General features: G+C 38.1%; 1 protein-coding gene across 1 annotated transcript; it reads left to right on the forward strand.

The window, feature by feature from the left end:
• The first annotated feature begins 1,756 nt into the window (after positions 1-1,756).
• On the forward strand, positions 1,757-11,720 carry dynll2a (dynein, light chain, LC8-type 2a). Its single transcript, XM_062062081.1, has 3 exons — positions 1,757-1,943; positions 2,341-2,485; positions 10,369-11,720. Exons 2-3 carry the CDS (start codon positions 2,354-2,356, stop codon positions 10,504-10,506), a joined length of 270 nt encoding a protein of 89 aa, XP_061918065.1. The 5' UTR covers positions 1,757-1,943; positions 2,341-2,353; the 3' UTR covers positions 10,507-11,720.
• Positions 11,721-11,975: the final 255 nt, after the last annotated feature.

Raw genomic sequence — 11,975 nt, forward strand, 5'->3', positions numbered from 1 at the left:
TTGACGAGCAAAACAGGACCAGGAAGTTGGATCAAAGGATGGAATCGTAGATGCCTGGTATGAGGGAATCAAAATTTGGGGGTGGGGTTTAATATGCGGGGGGGACCTCGTTTGTATCTTGATTTTGCTTAACTTTTCCTCCTTTCCTTCTAGCATTTTCAATAAAAGCACATCAAATGAGCCGAAGAAGCCTGTTTTTATTTTTTACCTCCATTCAAAATGATCTAACATATTTGCATTATAGCTGCTTAGCATGTGGCTCTTTTGTTATTTAGTGATTGTACAATTAAGTCATGAACGCATCATAATTAAATTATCCCTTAAACTCCCCCCAAAATGGGTTAACTCGCTGGAATAAAAAAAGACAACATAACATTCATCCATAAACGTGGACGCATGTGAAAAAGTGCAATATATTTATCTGTACAGTAATCTATTTATTTTATATATTATTTATTTATATATGCACCTTATTGCTTTTTTATCCTGCACTACCATGAGCTCATGTAACGAAATTTCGTTCTTATCTGTGCTGTAAAGTTCAAATTTGAATGACAATAAAGAGGAAGTCTAAGTCTAAGTAAGTGAATATGTCTAGTGCTATTATTTAAATAAAAAAAAATAGTATTCGGAGTAAAACCGTATTGACCACACGGACAGTTATTGGTAGCAATAACATGTTGACTTAAATTTGAATCATCATTTTTATTTATCTCCTTCATTGATGTGCATCTTTGATAGACAATTATAACACAATTATTCAGTTACACCATTACACACCAATGCCTGAGAAGGAGCAGGATGAAGAAAAAAATCTTATATTTTCCTGCCCCCTTCACATAATACATAGTCTTACTTAATGATATGTGAACCAACAATTACATCCAAATATAACGAAAACAAAACAAAAAAAACACAAGTGCAAAACTTCATGAAGTACAAACCGAACAAAAAAACAAAAGAAGTAATATACAGGTACACCTCACAGGATGATACAAAACAAATACAAAACCAGGCAAAAAACAAGTAAATTAATAAATATAAAGCAAAATGTAAACACTTATGGCTGTCCATATGATTTTATTGTTCTGTCTTTATATATTTTTTTCAATTGGAATATATTTTTACAATCTTTTATCTCATTATAAAGAGAATTCCATAGTTTAACCCCCACCACTGATATGCACATTTGTTTTAAAGTTGTCCTTGAATACTGATGTTGGAAATGACCTTTTCTTCTATGCTCTTCATTCTCAGAAGTGATGAATGTAAATGGAAAAATAAGATAGCAAAATGAACATCTACAGATTTAAAATTAAACATTTTAAAAACTATATTGGTAGGATAATGTATAACTCGAGCCCTTCTAAAGAGATAGTACTGTAGTTTTCTAATGAATAATAGACACAGACAGTACATGCAACAATATACAGACGCACATCCCATACGTCACATATTTACAGGATTGAGCATCAATATATATATATATATATATATATATAAACAAATAAGACAAAAAGGGCTTGTATAAAAACATTTACACGACAATAATTAAAATGTTTATTTTAACCATTTTCCAGGATTTTAATAATAGATTGACATTAATCCAATGGGTAAATGTGGGTTTTACTTCAAGTAAATTACGAGTGTGCGTATCAGCTGTTTTCGCGCCATGGTTAGTGTTGCATTCTGGGAGGAAATAAGATGCCGGCATAGAGAAGCAGAAGAAAAACGCCTGCACAGCGCGGGGAGGCGGGATTCTCAGCCAATAGGAAGCTGCAGCCTCAAGCGAGAGGGGCGGGGCTAGGTAGCAAGAGTGGAGCGCAAACGTACCTCCATGCTCATTGTGTGCATGTTTAAAAAGCAATTACGAAGCATCTTGAAAACTCGCTAGTTGAAATCCACATTTGGAAAGCCTTATTTTCCCTACAGCAGCACTAAAGGTAAGGAACGTTTTTTTATTTATTATTTTTATTGAGTGAGTTCCTGTCGTCGGTGAGTTGTTTCGACGTAAGCTCCACCGGAGTGCTTGTTCATGTGTGATTGTACCTTCAGCCATTCGGGTTTAATGATGATTAATTAAAACTGATTCCGCGAAGTAATGTCACTCCGCCTGGATCAAGTTTCCAAGCGATGCGTGGCAAAGTCACCCATGCGGAGGATGACTCGTTAAAAAATGGAAGTTGGAGAAACAAAAAGCAATGAGTCGACATATATGTGCTGCTAATTGTCCCGATGCTAATTGTTCTACGTGTGTGATTGACATTCGCAGTGGTCACATGTGGTGTTGATTTCAGCGCACTACGTCACCGCTCTCTTCCTATTCTTCCTCCCCCTCAGCAATATCGTCATCATGACTGACAGGAAGGCCGTCATCAAGAATGCCGACATGTCTGAGGACATGCAGCAGGACGCCGTGGACTGTGCGACGCAGGCCATGGAGAAGTACAACATAGAGAAGGACATTGCTGCCTACATCAAGAAGGTACACCACACTGCAATATCATTAAAGCATTTTTTTAAAGCCACAATAACTAACATTTTTTATTTGTTATTGTTTTGGTCTAACTGGTGTCCGTAATTCAGAACCTTGGAGTAGATAATTTACGTATAATTTTAAATATGTTTTATTGTTTTGAAGAACATTGTCAATTCATATATACAATTTGTTGTGCTATTTTTATTCTTGCTATTACTAATGATGTCTCATTTGCTGCTACTATTTATTTTTTTAATAAAAATTTTTGCATTTGAAAACCAGAAAATGAAAAACTTTTTTTTTTTTATACAAAGTTTGCAGATGCATGCTTTTGTTTTATTTTTGTTGGGTATTTTTGGAATATTTCATTTTTTATATTTTTTAAATTGTCTTGTATCTTAATTAGAGATGTCCGATAATGGCTTTTTTGCCGATTTCCGATATTGTCCAACTCTTAATTACAGATTCTGATATCAACCGATACAGATATATACAGTCGTGGAATTCAATTAACACATTATGCCTAATTTTGTTGTGATGCCCCGCTGGATGCATTAAACAATGTAACAAGGTTTTCCAAAATAAAACAACTCAAGTTATGGAAAAAAAATGCCAACATGGCACTGCCATATTTATTATTGAAGTCACAAAGTGCATTATTTTCTTTAACATGCCTCAAAACAGCAGCTTGGAATTTGGGACATGCATGAGGAGGTTGAGGTGGGCGGGGTTGAGTTGGGGGTAGCGGGGGGTGTATATTGTAGCGTCCCGGAAGAGTTGGGTATTTGTTCTGTTGTGTTTATGTTGTGTTACGGTGCGGATGTTCTCCCGAAATATGTTTGTCATTCTTGTTTGGTGTGGGTTCACAGTGTGGCGCATATTTGTAACAGTGTTAAAGTTGTTTATACGGCTACCCTCAGTGTGACCTGTATGGCTGTTGACCAAGTATGCCTTGCATTCATTTGTGTTTGTGAAAAGCCGTAGATATCATGTGATTGGGCCGGCACGCAAAGGCAGTGCCTTTTTAAGGCAAGCCCCCCAATATTGTTGTCTGGGTGGAAATAGGGAGAATGGTTACCCCGGGAGATTTTCGGGAGGGGCACTGAAATTCGGGAGTCTCCCGGGAAAATTGGGAGGGTTGGCAAGTATGACTGAGAGCCGCAACTGCTCTGTACTTCTCCCTACGTCCTTGTACCACTCCGTACAGCGGTGTTTTAAAAAAAAAGTCATAAATTGTACTTTTTGAAACCGATACCGATAATTTCCGATATTCCATTTTAAAGCATTTATCGGCCGATAATACATTGAAACAAATATGACCATGAAGCACACAGCCATGATAATGTCTTAAAGGGGAACTTGACCTATTTTGGGAATTAGTTCACAATCATTATGAAAGACATGACGGGTGGATTTTTTTTTTAATGCGTTCAAAATATTAAATACATTTGATCAAGTCAGTTTACAATGGAGCCTATGGAAGCCGTTTAATTCTGCCTACAGAGCCCCTAAAAAAAACCTCCAAACACCTCCATTAGGGTTTCGTGCGTGTGTGTGCGTGTGCGTGTGTGTGTGTCTGATATAGTAACAACCACATGTATTATAATTATGTATTTTGATAATTTTAAGCATACGTGGTGCATTAATTTCCAAAACGCAACTCAATGTTTGCTCTTTTTTGTTTTTTAAACATCACTGATTACTCACTGCAGACTTAATAAAAGCCAACAAACATAATAAAACATCACTTACTGTACAATGTCTGCTGTCATTAGCATGCAGACCGCTGCGATGTTCATATATTCCCATTTTAGATGAAAAATGCCTCATACCCTCATTAAGAAACGGGGTCGGGGGGGAACACTTTTCGTGTTGTTCTCGCCAGTTCCAAGTCCGAAATGTCTGTCAGTGTCCCAATTTGTCGGATTATATTCTCAGCCATGTAGTTTCCAGATGAGATGCATGATTAATGATCTACAATAAATTTACACGGAGAAGGGAAGCGAGGAAGCAGCAGACCACTCGATGTAAACCTAGGCCAGGGGTCGGCAACCTTTACCACTCAAAGAGCCATTTTGGCAAGTTTCACACATTAAAGAAAGTAATGGGAGCCACAAAAATGTTTTTAAAATTTAAAATGAAAAACACCGCATACAAAGCTTACATGCTTTGTGCTATGTTAACCAGGGGTCTCCGACACACGCACCGGCACGCACTTTAATGTGGGAATTTGATGTTAGTACAGCCCGCGAGTTTTGAATGAATGTCGCTTGCGTCACACTTGCCAACCCTCTCATTTTTCCCGGGAGACTCCCGAATATCAGAGTGTGATGACGCTGCATTTGGCGCCCTCTACAGTCTGCCCAATCAGTGTACCTGCTCGGCCACAAGTGGAATGCAGCTTTAGCTTGCTCACGTCAGAGACAGCAAGGCTACTAACTCAGCAGCCACACATCTTACACTGACGGTACCAATACCCAGAATCCCATGCAGCCCTAACTCTTCCGCTCAACCAACCACGAAGAGGGGGGGGGGGGGGGGGGTTGATGTGGGGGGATTTGGTGGTAGCGGGGTGTATAATGTAGACCGGAAGAGTTAGGACTGCATGGGATTCTGGGTAATGGTTGTGTTGTGTTTATGTTGTGTTACAGTGGGATGTTCTCCAGAAATGTGTTTTTCATTCTTTTTTGGTGTGGGTTCACAGTGTGGCGCATATTTGTAACGTAACAATGTTGAAGTTGTTTGATACGGCTACCGTCAGTGTAAGCTGTGTGGCTGATGAGTAACTATGCTTTGCTGTCTCCTGTGTGAGCAAGTAATAACAACAAACAACATGTGGCTGGCCTCGCACGCTGTAAGTAAATGCTATAGAGGACAATTACTGCAGTGCAATTAGGGCACACCCTTTATATAGTAATTAGAGTGTTAATAGGATTATTTTTCCCTGGGAGTAGTCTATGAGAGACACTGACATCCCAAGTCTCCTGGGAAAATCGAGGGGGTCGGCATGCATGTAGCTGAGCCGCATCAGAGTGGTCAAGGAGCCGCATGCGGCTCCGGAGCCGCGGGTTGCCGACCCCTGACCTAGGCACACACGCTAGTGATCACGCCGCCGCTATAAATAGTTCGTCTGCCTTAGCGCTTATAATAATATCACCAATACTTGGTTAATATTCAAGTCACAACATGTAAATTGAGTATTATTGGTGCTTTTTGAATGGTTATTCAGATTTTATGAGCGTAATAGAGGACCTCCCATTGGCTACACTGTAAGCAGGCTTTTATTTCCATTTATTTAATATTTAGAATGTATAAAAAAAAAATCCATCCAATTATCTTTCATAATAATTACAATAGGCAAAATTCCAAAAAAGTTCAGTTAGTTCCTCTTTAATACTTTTTAAAATTGACGATAAGAATTGACATATTTTCTAAACAAAGTTTGGCAAAGCTTTTATTTTTAAAATTTATTTTGAACTATTTTTTTTCAGTTAAAATGTCTTATTTTAATAATATACAAGAATATTAAAACACATTTTAATATGAAGCCCCACAGCCAAAATCACACATTTAGATTTGTATAATTGTATTTTTGCAACTCTTATTTTAAGTATTCTATTTCAATGTGTCTTACTCCTATTACATTATGTACCCTTTTAGATCATAAATATATTGAATTAAAGATTTGACTTAGCTCCATGTACTCACTGTCCACTAAAATGTTGACCTTTAATTTTATGATTTTGTCTTATTTATGTAGTAGTTGATTTAACTAAAATTATGCAGCTGAGATATGCTCCAGCAATCCCGAAAGAGACAAGCGGTAGAAAATGGATGGATGGATAACTTAGAAAGTGTTGTCTTTGTGTGAACCACTTAAAGCGCAATTGAAAATTACGTAATATATGAATTATGGATACAAACAAGACGTGAATGCATTAGCCATTAATTGTTTATTCGCTTATCTGAATCAAGTGCAACCAACACTTCAGTTTGAATTCACAAGAGGAAACATTTTATGCTAATTTTCAACATTCAAGACATTTTCAATAAAAGTACAGTAACCAACATTTACACAGATTTACCTGCAACTTTCGAAGTTTTTTTTTTTCCCAGCATAGAAATAAAACTATAAAATCAACAAAGTGCAACCAGCATCTCTTCAGGTTAAATTAGCAGTGGTTTGACCTGCAACTAGTAGCATTTTAAGAAAGAGCAACAGTGGCTGAGAAAAGTCAACAAGTGCAAATACAACAACTTTCAGCTATTGCACGATTGCAAAGACCACAACAAATACAAAAACCACAACATAAAGCCATAACACAACTATAAGCCAAAACACAACCATATAAAGACAACCGACAGCAGACAAGTTTTGCTGACGGACCACAATGGCTGAGAAAACGGTGTAATGAATGAAGTTGGAAAAGTAAGTGAAGTACCATATATTTCGGAGTATACTGTAAGTCGCACCTGCCGAAAATGCATAATAAAGAAGGAAAAAAACATAAGTCGCACTGGAGTATAAGTCGCATATTTTGGGGAAATGTATTTGATAAAACCCAACACCAAGAATAGACGTTTGAAAGGCAATCTAAAATAAATAAAGAATAGTGAACAGGCTGAATAAGTGTATGTTATATGAGGCATAAATAACCAACTGAGAACGTGCCTGGTATGTTAACGTAACATATTATGGTATATGCTATACGTTTACCAAACAATCTGTCACTCCTAATCGCTAAATCCGATAATCTTATACGTCTAGTCTCTTTTTTTATTTTTTTATTTTTTTTAAACTTTTTTAATAATATGCTATTCATCACACTGTTTTTAAACTTCCACCTCAGCTTGGTCCGTCTGAAATTTGCTCCGCTGTCACTTCCGTTTTGTCTGTTGCATCCTTTCTGGTTGAAAGTAGTGTTGCAGCTTTATATTATTGTGTTGTTGTAACTTTTGCGATCGTGCTGTAGCTGAAAGTTGTTGTAATGTAATCAAAGATATTGTCTCGTCGCGTTTGCGTTTTGTTGTGATCTTTCTCGGCCACCATAGCTATCCGCCATCCTTGTTTTGATGACTAATGGCTTTGGGCAGACAGACTTGAGTAACGTTTAACGTCCTTATCAAGCTGCAGAAGCTAGCTCTCCAGTCAGCTAAACAAACTCAATAACTCCACGGTGGCGTTTTGGTGACTTTACGAAACTAAAACAATACAAAAATAATGCTATTGTAAGCTAATGGTACTAACAGACGTTAACGTGTTAGCATATTCGCTAATGTTAACGGCGCTAGCTTGATTAAATTACGATAGCATGTACAAATGTGCATGAAAACACTCCTACAGACATCACACATGGGACTGTTTAAGTATGAACTGTTTTAGGTTTATTGTAAAACTTAAAGACGTTACTTGGAGTAATGAATGTTATTCATTACTCCAAGTAACGTCTTTAAGTCATGAAGCGTTTCGACACATTGCAAAACTGTATTGATACTGTGTCACGAAATACTGACATCTGCTGGGCATTAAAAATCCCTACAGGCAACCTATGGACCGACTCAACTGATACTTATTTTATGACCTAGTATATACAATAATATAAACCAAGTCATTGTATTTCATTTAGGATTATTTCATATCTTCATTTAAATAAAAATATATCTTTATCTTTTTTAGAAACAGTCAAATAATGTGAACATGTATCATAACATGGAAATGTAAGAGAACGTGTTATGAATGAGGATGCTTGTGGACTGGGAATTTAAAATTATTTTTTTTTTACACATTATTATAAAAAAAAAACAGTTTTTCCAGCGTATTAAATTTTAGACGATTTCTCTTCTTAGTTATTATCCTGGGTGTCTCTGGAACTTCATTTTCATGCCTGGCCTTATAATGCCTCAGCATTGAGGAGGTGGATTTGTTAATGTACGACAATTCTGTCGTACAAATGCGACATTTAACCTGCAGAAAATATGAATAGTAAACTAAGAATAATTTTGAAGAGATTTTGAATTCTAATAGATCAAGTGGAAACTTAGAGAACCGGATGAAACGACAAGGAAATGAACACAAATACCTTTTTTTCCCGATATATGATAAAAATATTCCCACACGGCGGAAATCTTTCTTTTTGCCTGAGGCTGCTCCATGATCTCCGACGACGATAAATTACAAAGGACCAACGACAGAAGTGCGGCGATTCTGTTGGCAGCAGGATCTCGTTGACAGATGCGCTTCCTTATAAACACAGTTTGGCGCGCAGGCCTCAGTTTGCGAACCGAAACAGCTCATGATCCGTCACGTGACTTTCTAAAAGCGATACACGCACCGACACAGGGTTTTGCTCTATGAGCTCGGACCCATCACCAGTGTTGGGACTAACGCGTTACTGTAACGCCGTTAGTTTCGGCGGTAACTAGTAATCTAACGCGTTTTTTTATATACAGTAACTCAGTTACCGTTACTGCATGATGCGTTACGGCGTTATTTTACGTTATTTTTATGTAGTATCGGCTAGAAACTGAAGATCTGAGTGTGTTTTATTGGAGCGCTCCGGTGGAAAAGAAGAGGCGTGCTTTCCCCCACCCACAGAAAGCACGCCTGCTCCAGAGCCGTACTTCGGGTCTAACAACCTTCACTTTACCCGGAAGAGGGTCTTTACAGCTGAGGGTGAATGACGAGCCCGGCGGTTTGTTGCAACTTTGTGACTTTATTGGACGCAGCCATCCAGCAAGCTAGAGCACCTACACGCACTCACTGTCGCCGCTCCCTCACCTCTCTCGCCCACTCACTCACTGACGTCACTCACCTCTCATGCTGTCATATCTTAAAGGGCCACACACACACACATACGCTACTCTCATAACAACTAACAAGACATCAAGGCGAAGCCAGAAGTCGAGTTTTTTAACATGGAGACATTCTCAATACTTTTCTTTTGTCGAGCACAAAGAAAATAACATTTTAGTTAAATGTAAGTTGTGTCTTGGATCAAAGATCCTATCTACTTAGAGTTAAAGTTAAAATGCCATTATGTTGCAGCTATTTAAAATAGTTTTGTCAATTTTTTCTGGCCTGAAATAAATTGGCCCTTTGAAACATATCTTTGTCTTTGTGTGTTGTATGTGGACCACATTGTTTGTGTGTTGTATGTAGACCACATTGTTTGTGTGTTGTATGTAGACCACATTGTTTGTGTGTTGTATGTAGACCACATTGCTTTCTGAGTTCAGTGATGCAAATGCATGTCAAGTTGATCAACAGATTGTATTATTCTCCAGTGCAATAACAGTACTGAAATGAAGGCTAAAAGGGCATTAATGGGAGCCTTAAAAAAGGGGGGGGAAATAAGTAACTAAATAGTTACTTTTCACAGTAACGCATTACTTTTTGGTGTAAGTAACTGAGTTAGTAACTGAGTTACTTTTGAAATAAAGTAACTAGTAATTGTAACTAGTTACTTGTTTTCAGTAACTAACCCAACACTACCCATCACTAATGAATGAAGAATACTTTCGAGCAGAAACACGGGGTGGTTATACTTCCGGTTCAAGGCACGAAACAGGAAGTACATTGTAGACCTGCAGTGAGCAAACTCGTCCTACAGACGGCGCCATAGCACAAACGATAACACACCTTTTCAGTGTCTCTGTCGGCGTTCTATGAAAACTTTGTTGAATACAAGTCACTATGGGTGTTGGCGAAGAAAAATCCATAAATTAGCTGCACCGTTTTTATAAGCCGCAGTGTTCAAAACGTTAGAAAAAAAGTAGCGGCTCATAGTCTCGATGAAATGCATATTAAAGATAGTCTCCTAATATTAGGCCCGTTTTTGTTGTTGTACTCTATATATTTTTTTAAATGTCTCAACTGTCATCTTTTGTAGGAATTTGACAAGAAGTACAACCCCACCTGGCACTGCATCGTCGGGAGGAACTTCGGCAGCTACGTGACCCACGAGACCAAGCATTTCATCTACTTCTACTTGGGCCAGGTGGCCATCTTGCTCTTCAAGTCTGGCTGAGACCTTTCCCTGCGGACGTCCATTTTTCTTTTTGTCTTTCCTTGTTTCGCTTCACGGGGAACGCGTCGGACAACGACATAACATCACGACGCGAAACGGGCTCGTGCACAGTTGCATGGACGGTACTTTTAATTGTACTTTTGCGTAAGATTACTTTTTTTGTTGATTGCCGTTTGAATGCGAGTAATAAAGAGTTAAAATACAGATAAAGTAACGCCGTTGTCAACAACACGTCATTGTCATAAGCGCTTATTGGTTTGCTTCAATTCGGAGTTGAGGTGTGACTGCAACCATTTGGTAGAAGATTCTTAATTTAGAGTCTAATAAGTTTGTGCGATTAAATTTTTCCCCCCGCAATGTGAAGTGATGGTTCTTGAGCATTTTTATTAAAAAAATGTCACTGTGAAAGTCGCTTGAATCTTTAGTCGTCTCCTAACGTCGGCTAGCTTGCCTTCACGCTTCCATGCATTCAACCTTGACTTTCTGCACGTTAAAATAATTTTAAAAACGCACGTCGTGGTGTCTTTTTTTTTTTTTTTATGTTACGAAGCCAACTTTTTTTCTTTTTCTCGCTAAACAGTTTTCTTCGAAAGCTAGTAGCGCAGTTAGCCGGGTAGTTGTGTCGTTTTAATGTGACGTCGCTCTCTATTTTTTTTCTGACCGGAAAGACGAAGCATTTTCATTTTTGATATATTTCCTTTTGGCGGCAACGCTAACCCAGTTGCTAACAAAATGTGTCGATGCTAGCTCAGACTGTCATGTTTCGTTTTTAAAAGGGAAGTCTTCCTATTGCGAAAGGAAGTCGGTATTGTTGCATTCTCTCGTACGTGTTGTTGTCGTCAATGTTAGCGCTGTTCCGATACTCTTACAATTTGCACAAAACCTGTGCCTGCCATTGCTCTCAACAGTATCGGGCTCCAATACAATTGCACATCGTTAGAACTAGGCAGTATGTTGCTAAAAAACCAAAATAATGGCATAAAAATAATAAAATAATTGACTTACAAAACTGGCCTTTAGCGTCTTCATTTTGATGAACGGACCGTGTTTTAGCCTAGCGTCATTTAGCTTAGCCTTGCTGGGCCTAGGATCTAAAGTTGCTCTTTTTACGTACTGTATAGGCTTCCGGAGGCAAAAGTTTAATGTTACAATTGCACATCATTACGGGGCAGTTTGTCGTCAAAACAATAAAATAAAAAGAATTGTTGACTAACGAGAGTGGCTTTTGTTGTCTCCATTGTGATGGAAAAATGTTTAGCCACTTAGCATAGCATCACTTAGCTTCGCCTTCCTGGTCCTAAAATTCAAGAATAGTTCACCATCTTAAGTGTCTCCTTACAACACTTATAGTTTCAGAAGGCGAAATGTGTCATCTCAAATGTACTGAAAACAAACAAGGTACCGTACTTAGTCTTTTTTTTTTTTTTTTTTTTAAGAGTTAGCTTAGCTTGGCTTGATTTAGTTTAGCC

The sequence above is a fragment of the Entelurus aequoreus genome, linkage group LG10, assembly GCF_033978785.1.
Source record: "Entelurus aequoreus isolate RoL-2023_Sb linkage group LG10, RoL_Eaeq_v1.1, whole genome shotgun sequence".
Lineage (NCBI taxonomy): Eukaryota > Metazoa > Chordata > Actinopteri > Syngnathiformes > Syngnathidae > Entelurus > Entelurus aequoreus.